The 21,244-nt window shown below is 42.4% G+C and overlaps 1 protein-coding gene across 1 annotated transcript in view; it reads left to right on the plus strand.

The window, feature by feature from the left end:
- The first annotated feature begins 14,365 nt into the window (after window positions 1-14,365).
- Window positions 14,366-21,244, plus strand: part of Clnk (cytokine dependent hematopoietic cell linker) — a 166,085-nt gene continuing 159,206 nt past the window's right edge. The window contains exon 1 of the mRNA XM_075943700.1: window positions 14,366-14,580. Coding sequence (XP_075799815.1) covers window positions 14,566-14,580 — 15 coding nt within the window. The 5' untranslated portion in view covers window positions 14,366-14,565. The remainder of the gene's footprint in view (window positions 14,581-21,244) is intronic.

Below are 21,244 nucleotides of genomic sequence, written 5' to 3' on the forward strand. Positions count from 1 at the left end.
TAGGTTATCTGTAGAAGGCGTTGTCTTACATTCCAAGCCCCGAACTTAACGTGTTGATTGTCATCGCCGTTCTCGGGTATCCAGGAATGTGCATTTTCAACAAGTGACCCAGTTAGCCTGGAACTGTCAGTCAGTACTGCTTACAGGGAGGTTAAGACAATTAAACCTGGATTTACCAGAAAATAGAGTCTAAAACAGTATGGCTGAGTATTTGATTAGCAATGAGATCCTGGGAAAGCCAGACGGAGGAAAAACTGGGACGCTATAAAAAGATGACACCGAGCTGTCTGCTTTGCATCTTACCTGAGTAATTGCTCCACTTCACAATCTCGTGGTGTCACCTCCCTAGGTCTTGATAAAATGCTGTGTCCCGAAGAATCCTCCTAGAGGCTGAAAGGACAACAGCTCAAATCTCTCAATGTCAAACTTATAGAATGCAACTCTCCCAGAATTAATTCTTTCATGTTGCTTACACATGGATTCTAAGGGGGTCCTGCGCTGCGTCAAGCCTCAGTACTAGTTGGGTACTCAGTGGCGGTTGCTTAATGATCCAGCTGTGGACATTGTACTGTGAAGTGGGAGTGGAGTGGGTGCAGCACATAGACCGTATAGACTATGGCTGAAGTCAGAGCTATGTCTGTAGAGAGGGACAGGCCAAACAATGCAAAGACAATAGGGCTCATGTTTCCTACAGACTCCAAAGTGCTCAGCTCTCTTGGTCCATCTACTATCTTCTTTTACTGCTCCGATTTGTGATGTTTGATCTTCATGGTTCTTTGACTGAATATTGAATCATGTAGGAGATACACAGATCTCTAAGGATGTCTGCAGAGACATCTCTGAAGAGGTTTAACTAAGGAAAGAAGACCCACCCTGAACATGGGTGGAACTATCCCATAGGCTAGGGAAGGATGTTGAATGAACAAAAAGGAAGAAATTCTCCTGAGTGCTGACATGCCCTTCTTTCTGCTTCCTGAGCTGCCCAAATGTAAACAAGTTCCCACCACAGCAGCTCCAAGTATCTCACGCTATCATGCTTCTCCCACCACCATGCTAACATGGTTTTCCCCCAATTGAGAGCTGAGATCCATCACTCATTCCTGACATTGATTCTCATTGGGTTTGATCACAATGAAAGAAAAACCATTCATCTGCTTCACCTCTGCTTTAGACAAAATGGCCTGGAGAATCCCATGACTGCAAAGTTGACCTGACTAGGATGAGAATGTGGAGAGGAGAAAGCTTCATTCTACTTCTCAACCCTAGTCTCAGTCACCAGAAGTCCCAAAGACACTTTGAGGCTAAGATTGGCTTATAGAGAAATAGGCCCAGGGCAGGGCATTGAGTTCAGTCTGGGGAGTGATGTGGAGTAAATGAGGATCTGACTCTGGTCTGACTGAGTTCAAGTGTACCCTAGGTCCTTTCTGAGTTTATGACTCAAGGGCCCATATATCCAAACTCCTTTTGAAAACAAATAGATAACACCTACTCTGAGATGTGGCAGTGCCCTACTCTCAACAGGTCAACAGCTGTGCATGGTACTTGAGGCCATCCAGATGCCCCACCAGTTAAAGGGCTCTGATCCTAACCTCTGTCCAAAGGTGTTGTCTAAGGTTTAAGTATATAACTGAATGACCATGTTTAATCACAAATGATGAGAAAAATAGTAATAGAATTTGGGAATCTATATGAATGAGCAGAAATAAATACATGTGGCTATTCTTTTTATTGCTGCTATACTGCTTATCCCGACCTGTTATGAGTTGAATCATAGGGTTCAGGCACACCAGTCTAGGACAGGGGCCTAGAAAGTCTCCACCTCTTCTCTACTGAGAGCAAACCCGAGGAAGATGATGAATATGCCAAGAAAATCAGGCAGGCTTTTGGTTGAAACTCTACACTCTCGCTGTATTCTTCTGAGTGCTATTTAAACACACGCTATGGGCAAGCCATGGAAAGTCTGAGCACCACAGTTTCAAGATGGTTCCACCTCAATCTTCCTACTCCACAACACATGGCCATGATCATTCTGTATTCCCCAGAAATGCATTTAAAGTAACAGTTGTTCCATGCGGATCAAAATGTGGGATGGAACTGGAGAGTTAGTCATCAACATAAAAGCTCTTTCACTATAGGAATATCAAACTGGTATACCAAAGTGGCAAGTCTACAAGTCTGTGTTGGTTTGTTATGTCTCCTGTGGATGGGTACCACAGATCACGTGGAGTCCATGAAGAGAAATGTATTCTAGAGGTAGGGGTCCAAAACGAAGATGTTGTCAAGGCCATGGGACCCCCACAGTATCCAGAAAGGGCATTTTCTGGCCCCATCCACCATTCAGTAGATATTCGTGACGGCTTATCCCCTGTCTCTGCCTCCATCTCCACAGCTTTATTCGACTCGCATAGATTTGTCTCTCCTCACTTTATAAACCAAAGTGCCTGAAAACCACTTTACTCCCCTCATCTCCTCTTTAGTGATATCTACAAAGACTTATTTTTGTAAGACCACATGTAATGTACTCGGCCTTAGGACTTGAGCACATCTCTTCAGAAGACACAATTCAATGCCTAACAGGCTCCAAAGCCAAAGTGCCACCAGCAAATCCAGCCTTTAATTATACTCAACTTTTGTCGCTCTCCCTTTTCTCCCATCAACACCATCAGAATCATTATCAAGCTGTTTTTACACATTCTCGTCCTTATTGCTCCCATTGTTAGCATGTGCTAGACGTGAGCACAGCCAAATAAAACAGCAGTCTTGCAAGCCCCACAGCCTCCCTCCCCATCCTGCAGAATTGCTGATACTTTCCAGGTGAAATTCTGTTACCCATTTCCAACAGTCCCCAACCGTGATTAGAGGAAACGCACCATCCATATTGAGCAATCTCTCAGGACAAGGGTTGTGCCTTCATCTGAGACCTAGCATCAACCATATGACAGCTTAATAGTCAAACTATTTGGCATCAATGGGAAAGTCTATTTAACTCTTTCTTTTTCTTTTTTCCATCTGCTAATTTGCATGGCTGGCTGGGAAAGCGAGCAGAACAGATTGTGAACAGCAGAGAGAGTCTCAGCCTGGCAGAACGTGTGTCCTTCTGTGTTAACTTACCCTGCGCACCAGAGATGCACCTAGGGCTGATCTGCAGGGCAGATTTGTGGAGAGACAATACCCCATATCCATGGAGTGCTTCATTTAAGAACATTTCCAGTTCTTTCCTTAAAGTGCCTACAATTCTTTCCACACTATAATTCATAAAACAAACAAACAAAACCCTTTCCTTGGAACCCGTTCCCCTTTGTATGCTATTTGATGAACTATCTGTAATTTTTTAATTTATTTTTTAATGAGCATTAAAGTATTGGGTTTCATTACATTTTTAAACATTTTGTTTGGTGAATCATAAATCATCTTACTCTCCTTTTCTGCCCCTATTTATTCTCCTGCCCCCTCTTATTCTTGTACCCCACAAGGCTCCTTTCTAACTTCAGGTCACATGAGCTCAATTGCCCTACCTCCACCCCCAAGACAACCTTTCCCCTCCTGTGATACCCGTTCTAGTCTCATGACCGATATTCACTCTAAGACACAAACACATACACATATTTCTCCCCTAGGCCTGGGGACATGGCTTGCTCATAAAAATGCCTTCTATCATAAAGACCTGAGTTCAGAACCCAAGGAAAAGCCATGCATGTCAGCATGCCTCTGTAACCCCAGTGCTGTGCAGGGGAGGAAGCAGAGACAAATGGCTCCCTGGAGCTCAGCAGCTCACTGGCAGTATAGAACAGAAGAGCTCCAGGTTCACTAAAAGACTGTCTCAAATAATAAGATGAAGAACAACCCAGAAAGACAGGCAACATTGACTTCTGCCATCTACACACATATATAACCTCGTATATACAACACACACAGAGATACACACACACACACACACACACACACATACACTGACACAAACACGGACACAGGAGAGAGAGAATACATATATGAAAGAAAAAATTCAATATTTTTCTTTCTGAGTCTGTATTACCTTACTTAGCATAGTAGTTTGCAGATTCCTTCATTCTCCTACAAATTTCAAGATTTAATTTCTCTTGATAGCTGAATAAAATCCCGTTGTGTATATATATCACATTTTCATCATCTACTCATCTGTTGATGGACATCTAGGCTAATTACATTTTCTAGATATTATGTATAGTGGATTAATGAACATAGATGCACAAATACATGATAGAACGTAAAGTTCTTTGGGTATATACCCAGGAATAGCAAAGGTAAGCCATATGGTCATTCTCTTTTAATTTTTCTTAATGCATTGTTATACTATATTTAACCTTTTATTGAGAATTTCACATAAGTATTCAATGTGCTTTGATTAAAAAAAGAAAACCACCTCCATCCCTTCCCCTTCAATCCTTTTCTATTTGCCATATCACTTTTCCTTCCAAAGCTCATGTTCTTTCTCTTTTCTCTAAACCCTCTAGGTCCGTTTATCGCTGCCCATATGTGCATTGGTGTGGTACCATATACTGGGACATGAGTTTTCTTTAGGGCTGCATCCCTGAAGAAAGCTGACTTTCCCCCTACTGGCAGCCATCCATTGCCAACAGCTTCTTAACTGTGGGTGGGGCTTCATAAACCACCCGACACTACCCCTGCCTTTCATGCTGGGATTCAGCCTGGTTTGGTCTTATGTAGGTCATGTGCTTGCAGTCACAGCAGCTCTGAGTTCATATGAGCAGTGACCCCAACATGTCCATCAAATAACGTTCTCTATAGATATCCACTACCCCTGACTCTTATGATCTTCTCCCCTCCTCTTCCATGATGACTCCTGAACCTTGGAGGGAAGGGATACAATACAGACGCCCCATTTAGAGCTAAGCACATCACAGTCTCTTATTATGTAAATGTTGACCAGCTATGGATCTCTGTATTCATCACCATTTCCTGTAAAAAAGAAGCTTCTCTGATGAGGGTTGAGAGATGCACTGATTTATAAGTATAAAGATGAAGAATTTGGGGGAGCGGTTTAATACTATGCCAGTTTAGCAGAATAACACTATTGGGTTCTCCCCTAGGACCTAATATTTATTTAGTCACAGGTTTTTGGACCAGTTAATAGTGTCAGGCATGAGTAGAGCTGTTTTAAATCTTGTAAGAAAGTGATCAGTCTCTTCTATAATGTCTGTGTCACTATTGGACCAGTAGCCATATCTTATCAGACCAGTCATTACTATAGTTCACAGGACTCAAAAATGTGTATGATTGCTGAATACAGTATAACTATAATCTTTCAGTATTATCAAAGCTAGTCAATAGGGATGAAGTTCCTGGTCAGTATCAGCTTGATTTCTACACGTCCTGACTCAAGCATGTAGTCCTCAGCAATAGGGTCTTCCCATTAAGTTCAAGAGGGTAACCAAGAGTAATGTCAATACCTGGGGCGGGGGAGTGGTTATCGAATCTTACTGATCAATGACAACTCTACAAGTGTTACCCATGCCTGGCACTGGATTCATTTCATTTTTGAGTGCCTGCTTGTATGCATGAGCACCATATGGGTACAGGTGCCCGTAGAGGTCAAAAGCATCAGATCCTCTGGAACTGGAGTTACAGACAGGTGTAAATCAATGTGCAGATGCTGGGTACTGAGCCCATGTACTCTGCAAAAGCAGCAAGTATTCTTAAGTGCTAAGCCATCTCTTCAGCCCCAAATACGGGGCTTTTTATTTGAAACATGCACACTGATTTTATAATGGCTGTACTGATATATACACAAGATCGTTATCTAAGGAGCCACTTTCCTACTGATTCTTAATGAAGTCCAGCATCGCAGAGTGCTCCCCTTCCGGGGGATCCTCGTAAAGAACTGGAGGCTTCGCATCAGTCTCAGGCCATCTGCTGACTAGAACTCAGCTCTGATGCTTCGCTTTGTAGCATCTTCACTTCCTCTGTTCAAAGATGGAGAAACGAGGTTAAAATCGGAGCCCATTCTTGCCCAGTGCCCCAGCAGCTCGAGGGCCCAGATAAAATTCTTTAATGAGTGCCTTTGAGTCTCGAAAATGATATTGAGGGTGGGGGTGTGTTGTAGCCTAAAATGCAAATGAAGCAAAGCAGGGTGAAGGCGAGAGCTTAGAATATGTGACTGCTCTGCACACACCAGCTATCAGTGCTCCCGACAGCCTTAAAGACAGGAAAGTACCTGAGCTTTCCTTCTGCTTTATACAGGAAGAGGAAAAAAGAAAAGAAAAGAAAAAAAGAGGGGGGAGGAAGAGTGCTGTCCCTCTATCACACCACAGGCCCAGGTCCATCATGGGTATCCAATCCAGCCTCCTTCCTCTCCTTCTTTCTCTATTCTGAGCCTGTCTCCATCCCACCCACAGCCTGTTCACCACAAGTGCTAACCCCGAGAGCCTACCATGGGATTCCTCAGCAACGTTCTGTGCTAGTTTTCTTTTTCTTAATCCAACCCTTCCTTCAAGACCTGAATACAGTCAATGTGAGGACAGATGGCGTGGGGCCCTTTGCCCTGCCAATTTAGCAATCTTGGCAAGAGCCAGGTCCCTATGTGCAGAGGGAGTGATTTTTTTGCCTGCATAGTTTAAAAATACTACAGTGTTTCTAACCTCAGGGAAAAATGTTTGGCAAACAACCCACAGCAGAATTTTTTTTTCTTGGGGATGATGTCACATCCCTAGCCAGATTTGTCTAAACAAGGCTCTGCTCAAGAAAGATGGTTAGCTCTGGTGCCTTAAGAGACATTGCTGTACCGAGAAGAGACTTGGGCTGAGATGCCTGGATCGGGCCTCTGTCTCAGCTCTTCTCCAGTTCACTCTGAGGTTGTTCACTCCACCTCACTAGCCCACTGTATTCTCACGAATGAAAAACAACAGGCTTCTACTATGATCGGTTCTGTTCAACAACTGCTCAGGGTTTGTTGTAATGGCGTCTGATGTGGGTCAGGATAGACAGTTACCAACCAGGACTTTATAATCAACCACGCATACACGCAAAGATTGGGGACATCGCCTGATGTTCCCTTCGCTTAGCAATCTCTGCCTTCTGGAGTAATCCCTGGTTGGGTCCATTTTTGAACCCAGATCTCACTCAATTCACATGCCACCTCTGCACAGATTCAAATTCAAAGCATCTTAGGTAAATCCCCACTGCACATGTTCTGACCAACCTCTTGTTTACCCTGTTTTACTCTTTCATTGCACTGTGATGTATCTTTTCTATATTATGACACTGCATATGTATATGATATATATTTTGTGTATTTTGGGTGCCACTGGCGTTTCACAAGTTTCAGCCATGGCCTGTCCCCATGCTGTGTAACAGGACCGAAGTATCTGTATCTTTCAGCCCTCACTCCACACCTTGGAGTTAAGTGAATGTCACTCAGGTTGTGAGAATTTGGAACTGTTAAGTGTACTTCCTCAAGTTCATAGCAGAGATAAAGTGCCTATCTAGAGATGTTCATTATATATATCATGAATCTATGTGAAGTGCCTAGAACAATTATCAACTCTGCTGAAGTCTAGAAACTAACCCGTAAGACCCTTCTGGAGAAGCTTGCTGTAAGCTCAGCAGTGAGCTTGTGGACACAGTGTGAGACAAAGGTTTTAGAGAAGTTCCCTGCCACGCTTGCTTATCCTCTCTACCCCTGGCAGCTCCAAAGGACTCCAATACTGGCGCAAGGCAACCACTCTAAAAGCATGTCAGAATTGTTCTGTGTCTAAACTGCCCCGCATGGAGCCTGCAAGCTCCTGCCCTGAGCTCTTATGTTCTCCATATGGATTCTTCTTGCAGTAGGAGGCCTGGCCATGGCAGCAGAGCCAGCACCCAGGAACACCTGAAGCTGTGTGGGGACATACAATATCCCCAAGACACCAGGCATATTTAAATTTGAGCTTTTCTCTTAGTAACTACTTAACCGTAAAAAAGAGTATCCAGTGGCATCCCAGAGCCAGCCGAAGTTGAGCATATGTGAAACCCAGCAGAGGACAACACTTAAGCTGAACTCAAGCCCAAATGTCCAGTTTGGAAGACACTACTGTGTTATGAAAGAGAGTATAGCTAATTGGGGTGGGCTGAGAGTTTACAGCGTGCATCCTGGGAACACAGGGTAGACAATAAGAGGCAAGTACAATCAGAGAAAGTTGAGCCGTTCTCTGACTTGCGCCCAGTGTCCAATTGCCTGAGGCGCCAGTAATGAGCAGATGCTAAGCTGTAATAAATCAGGAAAGCTAGTACTAATTAACCCAGGTTCCACACAGGACTTCTCGTATAATTTGTTTTAAAATATGTGGATTTCGATCCACTGCGGGAGACAGCACTCTCAAAAAAAACCAAGCCTGTCAAATAAGCGCAGCCCCTCTCCCCTAATGGTGAAAAGAATTGTCTTGTGTTTGCGGGGTATGAGTGTGTGGGGTTTGCACCATGCAAGTGCGGCCCTTGACAGCGGCCGGAGACCAGCTGTCTGACAGGAACCTGGACTTGGCAGGCAGCACCAGCTGCAAGCAGGAAACTGAAAACCAAGAGGTGTCAGGGTGTTTACTCAGAACTCTCTGTTTCTTTTAACACTTGAACTCATTTTATTTTCCCAAAAAAAGAAAAGAAAGAAAAAAAATTGCAAAACAAAACTAAGAGTAAGCTCCATCAGGGAGAAAGTGGAAGGTTAGACAGGGTTCTGCTTTTCTCTCTCCCTAGCACAGCACCCTGTTGTAGATAGAGGAACTGAACGTAGAATCAAGCTTGCACCTACCCAGAGTACTTACACCTGGGAAATCTGTTTCTAGAAATTCAGGGGCCAGAGAGACATTCTACAGTCCACATCATAGTTCTAGACTTATTTCCCCTTCTTGTAAGTCTGCTGAACTTTAAAAGATTAAAAATAATTTTTAAATATACATTAAAATATCAATTTTAATGGACAAGGGACTCACAGTAACAGTTGGAGAGGAAAATGGAGAACTGGTGTCTTTGGATGGATTCCAGGTGGTTAACACACACACAGGTCTAACTACCTTTAAAGGTGAGCTTACAGTTCCATGCTTTACGGTGCTAAATTCATAACATTACACTCTGCCTTAAGAGATGAGATGGAGAAGGGGAAGTTAAATTTAATACTTGCCTGAGTTCATTCAGTGGGTGGGGCTGAATTTGAACAACTAGCCAATGAGTGTGACTCTAAAGCTACCCAGGCTTGCACTTCAACCTCCCAACCAGCTAAAAAGGAGCCTGTTTTCTCCCAGTCCCTGGAATAACACTCCTGCTTTTTAAAGAGTGTTGTGCTTTGCCTGAATCATCTAGAAAGAAGTGAAAATGTAACCAACTCCCTAGCTCAAGCAACAGCACAGTCACCCTCCTCCACCCCACATGAAGCTTTCCTGGACCACACATCCTCGGTACGCAGAGAAGGCCTATTATTTGTTCATCAGTTAGTTGAACGGTAGTCCCCATTTTTTCATGATTTCAAGAGACCCAGGGAAAACCAAAGAAACATATGTTCAGTGTAAGCCAGGCACAGTTCTGGGATCCACAGTCACCAGTTCAGTCATCATGGCATGCCTCCAACTGCAGCTATCACCCAGGCATTTATTGTTGTTTTTAATTTTCTCATATATTATATCCCAACCACAACTTCCTCTTCCTCCTCTCTTCCCACTTCTGTCCCCCACCTCTCCTCTCCCCTAAATCCACTCCCCCTCCTTTTCCTTCTAAAAAGTTTGTCCCAGGTTTCTGATGGAAAACTAAAGGATTACACTCCTGTCAAAGCCAAGCACCCCTCAGCAATATACCCAAATATTCAGAAACTGCGTATTCAAACCCAACCTCTAGTGAGTTTACTTTAAACCCCCTTTGCTAACTTATAACTTGCGTACCTAATAGACTGTGTAGGTGAAGAGGAGCATGGGAATCAAGAGACAAGAATTTGTGTGACAATTAGCACAAAATTAATCAACTGACAGCAAATAGAAGGAATTTGGAAAGAGTACCAATATGTACAGCAGCAAAGAGAAAACGTGAGCTGCAGCCCTCAGCCAAGTGAGTGTTGCCTGATTCTACCTGTTTCCATTCACCATCTCCCTGTTCCTTCTGTATTCCAGCAGTTTGCTGGTCTGCAGGCTCCTCAGGTGAGCTTGGCTATCCTACTGGCATTCAAGTATCCAACCCTTTGGCATCTAAGTTTTTTTCCTCATGCCATCCTTCTATCTCTGCCTTTCTTCTCTCCCTTCTTCCTCTCCTTCCTTTTATCCTTCATTTCTCTTGTTCCCCTCATCTAGTCTAGCAAATGCTCCCTCTTCATGGAGACCTCAGCATTCCTCATCACCTCCCCAAAGGAAGTAATGAACCCAAAGTGTGGGATACCTAGCCTGTTACACATGTAAGAACTTCTGTTGTCCTGTCTCAGAAAAGCCACCATGCTCAGCACTTTTTTTATTTTAAAAAAGAAGACAAACTATCTTTTTTTCATTATACATACCAATCCAAGTTCCCATTCCCTCCATATACCCTCCCACTCCACCCCTATCCAATCCTCCTAGAAGGTAAAGCGCATTGCTCTGGGGAAGTTCCAAGGGCTGGGTTTATGGACACGTATTGTTTAAATCTGGTTTTGTCATGGAATATCTTGTTATCTCCATACATAGTGATTGAAAGCTTTGCTGTGTATAACAGTCTGGGCTTGCGTCTGTGGTCTCTTAGCATCTGTAACACATCTGCCCAGGACCTTCTGGCTTTCATGGTTTTCAATTGGGAAGTTGGGTGTAATTCTGATAGGTCTGCCTTTATATGTTACTTGACCTTTTACCTTTACAGCTCTTAATATTCTTTCTTTATTCTGTATGTTTTGCATTTTGATTATTATATGGCAAGAGGACTCTTTTTATTATCCAGTCTATTTGGTATTCTGTTTGCTTTTTGTGCCTTCATAGGGTTATCTTTCTTTAGGTTGGGAAAGTTTTCTTCTATAATTTTGTTGAATATATTTTTTGTGCCTTAAAGCTGGAGTTCTTCTTCTACCCCTATTATTCTGGGTTTGGTCTTTTCATGGTGTCCCAGATTTTCTGGATGTTTTGTGTTAAGAATTTGTTGGATTTAATGTTTTCTTTGACCAATGAGTTTATTTCCTCTATAGTATCTTCAACACCTGAGATTCTTTTTTTTCTATCTCTTATATTCTGTTGGTTATACTTGTCTCTGTGGTTTCTGCCCATTTACACATATTTTCCATATCCAGAATTCCCTCTGTTTGTGTTTTCTTTATTACCTATTTTAAGTCTTCAACTAATGAACTGTTTTCTCCACCTGTTTGATTGGTTTTTTTTCTTAGTTTTCTTGGGTTTCTTTGAGGAATTTACTAATTTCTTCCATTTTTGTTTGTCTTTTCTTGTATTTCTTTAAGGGAGTTTTCCATTTCCTCTTTAAAGGTCTTCATCATTTTCATAAGATTATGTTTAAAGTCATTTTCTTTAAAGTCATAACCTCTTCTGGGTTAGGATGATCAAATCTCCCTGCTGTATGACCACTGGGTTGTGGTGTTACCATGTTGCTTTTTATGTTGTTGAATTGATTTTTGCATTGCCACCTACCCATCTCTTCCTTCAAATGAAGGCAGCAATGTCTTTGTGCCTTGATTCAATCTTTGCAGTGGCTGTCTGAGTGTTTGGGAATCTTGGTCTACTCTGTACTGTCAATGTCTACATTTCAGGAAGCCTCTAAGGTCTCTTTAAGCCTGCTCTCTTGATCTTCTCTCGTGGTTCACTCCCTTGGTCTTCTCTCTTGATCCCCTCAGTATTGTAGCAAACTCTTAGTCCCCTCAGTACTGTAGCAAGCTCTTAAGTCTCTTCAGTATTGGAGCAAGTTGTGTTTCAGAGTTCCACTGAGGTTGCAGGATGATAGGCAAGTTTGGGGGCAGGGTAGGGCTAGTAACTTGGAGGGTCAGGTGGATGAGTTTGGGTTTTGGGGGAGCCTACCTGCAGGAAGGTCTCCTGATGGCTGACTAGAAAAGCCAAGAGAACTGGGGGAGGGTCCCAGGGTTTTGTCCCACTGTGGAGGTCCTAGACAGTGAGATGTCCCACCACATGGCTGTTCCCTCACCTCTTAAATCCCCTCAATACTGAAGCAAGCTGTGTTTCAAATTCCAGCGAGGTTGCAGGAAGATCAGCGCTTCATATTCAATGCCTCTCTGGCCTACTGTCCCCACGAAGCAGCAATCATTTTTCTTTTTTGCCTCTGGGTCTCTCCCAAGCCCGCCCAACTCATTGTGTTAACTGAAATCAGTAGCTCTATGTTTGTAAAGTTTGTTCATGAAAGTTATCTATGGTGATGAAGAGCAGGTATGTCTTTAACCCAGTTGTGTTTCAGCATCTACAAGTGTGTTTGGTTGATAATAATAGTTTTCTCTTTTTTGAGGGTTTCGTGTAATCAAGTGTAGCTCAAACTCACATTGTGAAAATGATCTTGAACTTCTGATACTGCTTCCTATCCAAGCCCCAAAGTACTACACATACAGCCCTGATAATAAATATTTAATAGATAATGGATGAGTTATTTTTCATTTAAATAAAAAAGCAGTGAACATTACATATAGCCACTTTCTCACTCTTTCAAATGATCTTTAATTCTTCCTTAGTAGAACATGGAGCTTTTATATTGGACTTGGCTTCTCAACATCCTAAGAACTAAATATGAACTGAACATGAGCTTTTCTATTATAACTTACTTTTCAACATCTGCATCTTGAGAACATGTCTCTATACTCATTCTGGATGAAACAGACCAATGAGACCTGAACAAACAGAATGAGAACACAGACTTAAGAAAGTCATGTGTGTGTGGCTTCCTCTCTCTTTACCCAAAGAGCCTCAAACCTCAGGAAAATAAGCTTTAAAGGGCCTGCAGAGTGATAAGTGGCAGTGTAGAGAACTGGGGTGTGCTGGGCTGATTTCTTTCGCTTTAACAAATGCATGAATGTGACCATCTTTAGTCATTCAGGTACTCAACAACCGTCAGTACAGGCCATACAAGTAGTACCTCTTATGGTTGAAATGTCCTTTCAAATTTCATATGTTGTAGTTCAACCACCAGCATATCAGAATGTGACCTATATAGAGAGAAAGTTTTCACAGACATAGATTTAAAATGAGGTCATAGTGTAAGTCCTGAACCAGATTGACTGGTTCCTTTAAGAAGGGGAAATTTGAACAGATGCGGAGAGGATGCTGTGTGAAAAGAAAGAGCCATCCACAATCTTAGAAGATGCCAGATACACATTTCCTCCTCCATGGGCCCAGGAAGAAACCAAGGATGCTGGCACCTTGATCTTGAGCTTCCAACTTCTGGAACTTGGAGACAATACATCTCTACTACTGTTTAAAGCACTACTCTATGTGGGGGACTCTGGTTTGGGCAAACCCTAGCAGACCTGGCCCAAATGACAGTGAACCCATGAAACAGACCTTGTTTTAAGGCCCGGATGTAATACAGGCTCATTGATAAAGTGAATGAACTGTTTTTATCCCTTTAGGCTTGAGTTTTCACAATTGCAAAAAAATGAAATAAATAATATTCTCCTCATGTGGTTACTGAGTAGACTGATACCTAAGACTTCTTAGAGCAAAGCTTGGCTCATAATTAACATTCCATGGGTGCTTATTTCAGGGTTTCCTTCATTAAGTCAAAACCAGAGCTATCCCTTCCAAAAATAAATAAAAATAAACTTCGTTGGATTCATTTTAAATAATTTAGGAATTTAATATAAAATTTAACATCAATAAAATCAATTTGAATAACAGTAAATCATCAAGGACCACCACAATGACCACTCAACAAGGTCAGCTTTAATGGACTAAGGTTAAGACAGAAGGAAATGAAAATATATTGAGTATCTCATATGTGCTCCAAGTGTGCAGCATGACTTTGCATTCTATTGCTCATCTTTATAATGTTTCTGAAACCATAGTTATGAGAATTACCTATGGAATAAATGGCAAGGGAATGGAGGTCCTGTGGCCAATCACAAACACAGCAAGAATAGGAGCCAACCACTTCTCTTCTAAGTCTTGGTAGTTTCTGAAGAATCCCTGAGGGGCCCATGAGTATTGGGGGACTTAGGGAGTCATTGCAACACTCAGTCACAAGATAGTTCACGTCCACTAGGCAAAGCTTGCTTTTATGCTCCAAGTTGCTCAACGATCTGCTGTCACATGTTCCGATTCTTAAGAAGGACTGCACAAAGAATCTGCATGACTTACGGTCAACTTTGAGTGGTGGAACCTCAACCTCCACACCTTCGAGGCTAGCACCACAACTCATAAAGAGGAAGTCTGGCCTGCTGCAAGGCCAGACTGCCCAGCTCTGTGGCTACATTTCTCAGGAAACCAAAACTAACAGGTACATATAGAGAAGTCTCTGCTGAAGGACTCCTCTGAGCAGACGGAAAATTTTCAACCCCTGGCTTGCATGTTACCTGGTCCCTGAGTTCTCCAGGATGCGGCCGTGGACTCCGCTTCCAGGATCCAGCCATCTCAACGCTGAGCTCTTGACTGAATGCGGACCGAGCAGGTAAACTCAACAGGATAACCTTGTCTTAGCATGTGTCTCGTGGTACTCACTGTCACAGTGGTCACTAGAAAGAGCTTTGCACAGTTAGAGAAAAGGTTTTCCTGACATGAATGTGGAACTTCTATATCCTATCAAATGAGCCAAATGGAGCCAGCTCCTTCAGCTCTGCTCCTTCATTCTACTAGGAAAGGATTTCAGATGTCTTTCCATTATCAAATAGAAAACAAAGGGTTTTTCCATCTATTCTGGCACTTGTTAACCCCACCACCACCAGCCTATGTTGCTAATGTCAGGAGACAGGGTCTGTTGTAGCTTTTATAGCCTCCAGTAGAGCAACCCATAGAAAGACAGCCTCAGCAAAGGGAGTCATTCAAAGGAGAAGTCAACTCCTTCAGCCCTGAGGATATATATATTTGTATTTTCTGAGTTAATACAGTTTTCTTTTAGCTTTGTTGTGGAAGATGTAGGCTTTAGGATAAGGCAGACACCCTCCTTTCCCAAGACAGAGGAGTCTGTGTTAGATAAAGCAGGGATGGAATGCTTACTCTCCAATGGCGCCTGGAGGCATCTCCTCCAGGTTTTACTCAGAAGGTAGTGACAGCAAACTACAGGGGGGGGGGGGGTAAGAATTGTCGTAAAAGGGCAAACACAGTTTTAAGAAGATAAATATGAGTATAATTTATTGATACTTTATGATTTTTATAAGTGTCACTTAATCTTGTTATCTAAAATTTAGCTCCAGCCCCCACTCCCTCTGTTACAGCACCCTTTGATTTCCAGGGCTCGGGCAAAGTACAGGGAACAATCATTTCTAGAGCCAGCAAGACAAGGGTGGCTCTGACTAATTGGAGGCACAGCACAGAAACTTTTAGAAATCCTCCCAGAGGCCTCACATAAAATGCACCCTAGAGAGGCAAGAAGGGGAAAGGCATTGATTTAATACAGGCTCCAGCGAGCCATGCTTCCTAGGCTCACTCATTTAACTCCCCCACCCAGTCTTGAGCCTTAGGGATCTTGTTCCCCCTGCTCACAGATGGAAGCTTGTGTGATCCAAGGAGCATGGTCAAGGCTCTTCACACAGCAAGGAATTCAGTAAACAGAATTCAAACCTAAGCTGATTTTCACCCAAGCAGCTTTTGTGGAAAGTGAGTAGTGTGTGTTTGTAGCTTTGTTGACTGTGCCCTTGAATTTATTGCTGGAGTCTTCTCTGAGCTCAGATGTCTTCACGGTGGTACATCTGTGCCCACCCAACCCCCACCACACAAGGTGACCTCTCAGATGACTCAATGAACAAGGCCACTGTGAAGCCAAGGGCTATCATTTTCGGTCCCACTTGGTCAGCTCTGGCCTAAAAAAAATGGTCATAAACCCATTTCTGGTCTGCTTTCATTGAGTCCAATGTTACGTAGGACACACTGTAGAATTTGATGCTGACTGAGTCAGGGCCTAACTCTGCCATTCTGCCACTCTGCCACTTAGACTGGGTATGTTCTTTTATCACTGATCCTCAAATAAGATTCCTCCCCCCCCCCCGTCTCTCTCTCTCTCTCTCTTGTGTGAATACGTGTACATGTGTGTGTGAGCAGGTCATAGTATGATATGTGGAAGTTAGAAGACAAACTTTCATATATTGGTCTTCATCTTCCAACATCGGTTAAGGCAGTGTCTTGGTTGTTTGTTGTGCATTGCTAACTGTCCCCGAAGTTTTAAGAGATCCTCTAGTCTCTGATATCATCACCTTACAGTCACTGCTCCAGGCTTAATGTGAGTTCTGAGGATTTGAACAAAGGCCCATATGTTCCCATGGCAATCACTTTTAGCCACTGAGCCATCTCCCCAGCCTAATTTTTCATTTTTATAATGGGGAGACATCAACAAAGACCCAGATTGAAAATTATTTAGTCTTGACAATATTTGTATTAAGTATTGTACATTCTTGACACTTCGTACATAGTCATAATTTTTAGTACATATTCAGCAACCATTTCCTTTTTTCTTTCACTTCATATCCTAATCTCAAATCAGACCCAAGTCCACTCATAAACATTCCACAACTACCACAGAATGTATTAATGTGTATCAATATATAAATATTTCATTTTAATATCTAATTAGAGAATAATAATATTTCAAAATTTCATAGCCTGGTATGGAGTCTTTGAGTACACGTGTTCTCGTTTAGTTTTCTTAATACATTTATGAAGTATGAATGGTGAATATTACGACAGCAAAAAAAAAATTGGAACTGAAATTCCAAAAAGTTTATTTTGGTGAACAGCAAGGTAAAAATGGAAAAAGAAAGGACTTTGAGAGTCCCCCCCCCCTCAAACTAGGCATGACTCTAAGATGTGCTTATATGCCTCTGGTCTTCACTTACATGATTTTGGTGGTTTGTCATTTTGACACTGGGAGATTGCTATGAGTTTGAGAGCTAACAGCCATGGTGTCTAACAAAGAAGAGAATAGATGCCCAGCAAGTGCATTAACGGCAGCCACACTGTATCATGCCCAATTCAAAGAGAGGGTAACAGAGTGTGAACTGGAAGCATTCTGTTCAGAATCTTGCTCTATACATAAAGTAGCTACATTCTTCACCACATTAACTACCAAGTTCAATCAAGGGCAGAGTTCTGCCAGCATGCATTCAGCCCTGCCTACCATTCCAGCAAGAGACAGAATATGCATCCAAGGGATTAAATTACCAAACAGAGAGATGATGTAGTTTAGACTGGCTTCAAACTTACAAGACAACCAAGAATGATCTTGAACCTCTGACCCTCTAACCTCCACCTCCCAAATGCTGAGATTCCAGGCAAGAGTCACACATCCAGTTTTATTTGGTGCTAGGGATCAAATCCAGGGACTTCTTGCTAAGCAAGTACTCTTCCAACTGGTCAAATCTCCAGCCCTGTTCTGGTTAAATCTAATCATGCCTTCCAAATATCAGCAATTTAGATAGCCATGTGAGGGCATGCTATGCCTCGGACAATGACCACTCCCTAGTCCTCGTGTTTATTGGGTGTAATAAAGAACACATCACGGATCTGACATTTTCTATGTACTGTTAGTTTTATATATGAGTCAGAGATAATAACCCAGGTGCACCCAGGTTCTAGGGCTCTGTCTTGTACCTAGTACTGAGGCCCTGCTGGCTGCGTCCAAGGACATAGTCAGCCATAACTTAAACATTTGTTTTACCTTTTTAATTAGAAACTAACATCAAAATATAGTTTCATATACTTATGCAGTAAAAAGCAACACTGTGGTTCATGAATACAATGTAGACATGTTGGGGAGGTAGCTTAGTTTGTGTTTGCCACACAAGTGTGAAAAAACAGATCTCCAGTACCCATGTAAGAGCTGGTGACAAGCCAGAGGTGGCAGAGCACACAGGAAGTCCCAGTGCTGGAAAGGCAGAGACAGGAGTATCCCTGGGGCTGGTTGGCTACTACCTACCTGAATCTATGAGCTCCTGAGTTAGGGAGAGACCTTACCTCAAAAAAAAGAAAGTGAAGAGTAATTGAGAAAGATATATAAAATTAGCCTCTCACATACACATACTAAGAGAGAGAACATTTACTATAGAACAATAATAATTAAAACCACCCCTAGTCCTTGCGTTTGTGGCAAGAGTAGTTGTTGGTGACTGTGAAACACACAGGACATTATGTACCATATTCATGGTGCTATGTATACATCTCTAAGGAAAAAATCTTCTCTCCCCATCTGTTGAGATGGCGGGCCCTTATTATCACTCTCTGTCAAACTAAACAATGGTTTGTGGGATTCCCAGTTTTAGGGCCCAAGAGGATGTTCAGCAGGTAAATATGCTTGCCATCAAACCTGAAGACCTGAGTTTGATCCCTGGTGCCTACAAGGTGAAATCAGAGAACTAACTGTCAACAGGGGCAGGCATATATACATATACTAACACACAAACATAATAATAGTTTTTAATTATAAAAAAAACTTAGATAGCCAGACGGTGGTGGGGCATGCCTTTAATCCCAGCACTCGGGAGGCAGAGGCAGGCGGATCTCTGTGAGTTCGAGGCCACCCTGGTCTAGAAGAGCTAGTTCCAGGACAGGAACCAAAGAGCTACAGAGAAACCCTGTCTCGAAAATAAAAAAATAAAACCCTTAGATATAGATCACTAATATTTTCAAAGTATACATTTTAAATGTTACTGGTAGTGATCATCAGAATTTTGCTTTCCAAATGCCTGAACCCAAGAAATGGTTTTCCACTGTGTTTGGATGCCTTGTGAGCTGAGTTCAGCATAAAGGTGAAATTTCAATGCCATTTGTTTGTGATTGGTCTATGTTCTTTGATGAATTTACTTTTAGATGGAGTTACAGCTAACTCCTGGTCCATGGTCATCTCTGAGAGTGTGAACTACCGTGGACACCTTGGTAGTGGGCATCTTTTCATCAGCCCTGAGAGCCAGAGGCTCACTTCCCCCAGTACTAGGACACTCGGTACTGACGGAGCTCAAGCCATTCACCACTCTGGCACTTTGATTTAAAGGGCCACCTGTGATGCTCACATATGGCAAGTTGTTGTTTCCGATTGGTAGAGTGTTTATTCCCAGAAGTCATCCTTACAGGAAGCCGGGTTACTGCTCAGAAGTCACTAGGTGGGCACAGCATCAAAACTGCCATTGTAAGAGAGGGTTTCTGAGCCACTGATGGAATGATGCCCCAGCAGGCACTGGGAGCCATCTGTCCCACAACCATTAGCAGATGCTCGGAGACCACGGGTGGTAAAGGTCCTCCTCCCTCATAAACAGGGCCTGGATCTCCTGATGAACCCATCTCTGAGCACTCCCCATAGAACATCTCCCCATTCCCTCCTCCAGCCCATCCTCTATTTCTGTCTCCAATTCCCACTCCACTACCCACCCACCTTTGGGAAAAGCAATGCCTGGAATCCAGACTCTGACTTCTCAGTAAGATTTTAGGCTTGTTATTTAACCTCTCAAGACCTAAATTTATCCTTTATATAATGGATTTGTTGTGTCTACCTTTTGGTTTTGTAGTGAGAAACAAAATGTAATATTTAAAAATCCATTTCTGATGTTTAGTAATTATTAATGCAAAGAGAATAATAATGGGTATTACTATTAGCTGATTTATTTTATATCTTTATCAGTGCTTCTCAACCTTTGGGTCAAGACCCCTTTGGGGATCGAAAGACCCTTTTACAAGGCTTACCTAAAACAATTGGAAAACACAGATATTTACATTACAATTCAAAACAGTAGTAAAATTACAGTTATGCTGTAGCAATGAAAATAATTTTATGATTGGGGGCAACCACAAGATGAGGAACTGTATTAAGGGGTCACAGCATTAGGAAGGTTGAGAACCACTGCTCTAGATAATCCTTTGTTTCTCTTGCTCAGAATTTTGACCTAAAGAAGTTCTATAGATTTCAGTGGAGCCCAAGCCTCTGCGGGACACTATTTTAAGGTGATTTCTATAAAAAGCTAATCTCATCACATTCATATTTATTTTTATCATTCATCTGTCAAAGACGTGGTGGTGTCTGAAAATTCCTCAGATGTACTGACCCTCTTGAAATTTTTTAGACTGGGTGTACAGCATGTGATTTCCTTTAGAATGTTTTCCTTGCCTACTTCAAGGAACATCAAAATCCTTGCTTCACTGATTCAAAGATGTGAGTCAATAATTATCATTCACTATCCTTCCACAACAATCTAAAGACTACTCACGGGTCGGGGGTGGGCTGGGGAGTTGGCTCAGTAGGCAAGAATACTTGCTGTGAAGGCATAAGAGCCTAAATTTGTATCCCTGTGTAAAAAAAAGTAAACAGCTGACCGTGGGTCTGACCCTCGCACTGTGGAGTTAGAGATAGGAGAATCACTGAGGCTTGCAGGCTGACAGCATCCAGGTTCAGTGAAGACTCTGTCTCCAGGGAATGAAAGGGAGGGAGACAGAGCAAGATGCTCAGTCTCTTCCTCGGGCATTTGCATACATACAAGCACATATTCCAGAGAGAGCAAGACAGGGATTACTCTAACTTCCTGGCTCTTACTTGGTTTTCAGAATAACCCTGCTAGCCAAAAAGGGCAAGTGCTTGTGTCATTTTTCATGTTTGGGAAACTGAGACCTGAGACCTAATTTGTACAATTCGGCGTCCCTGGGCTCAGAGATTTCCCTACATCTTGTTAGGTAGGTGAACCTGAGTTTAAAAAGGTAGAAAAATAAGTTAATCATGCTCTAGGAAGTTGAATTCCAAAGCTAGGTTTCAAATGTGCTTCAAGTCCCAGATGAAGGGCTGAGCTCATCCGTACCCACACTGTGCAGTTTGTATATACGGCAGATATGGTTCCAGAGGGCTCTCACTGAAAAGGAAAATGACAGAATCGCTCAGGATTGCAAAATCTGGGTCATTTGGATTGCTGCCTACAATGGAATCTTACTTAAATCGAATGTCTTACACGCATTTCTGGTATGCAGCAAATGGCACCGTTATTGTCATCTATTATTATCATAAGCTGCATTATTCCTAGTCCATTACTGATTAGAGTACCCGCACTTTTGTGCTGTTTTAGATTTTAAGCTTTATGCAAACGTCATTCAGCTATTTCTTGTGAAGCAATGATGCAGAACAGCTAGCAGACAGCAGGTGCTTAATAAAT

Source organism: Microtus pennsylvanicus, chromosome 12 (assembly GCF_037038515.1).
Source record: "Microtus pennsylvanicus isolate mMicPen1 chromosome 12, mMicPen1.hap1, whole genome shotgun sequence".
Classification (NCBI taxonomy): domain Eukaryota; kingdom Metazoa; phylum Chordata; class Mammalia; order Rodentia; family Cricetidae; genus Microtus; species Microtus pennsylvanicus.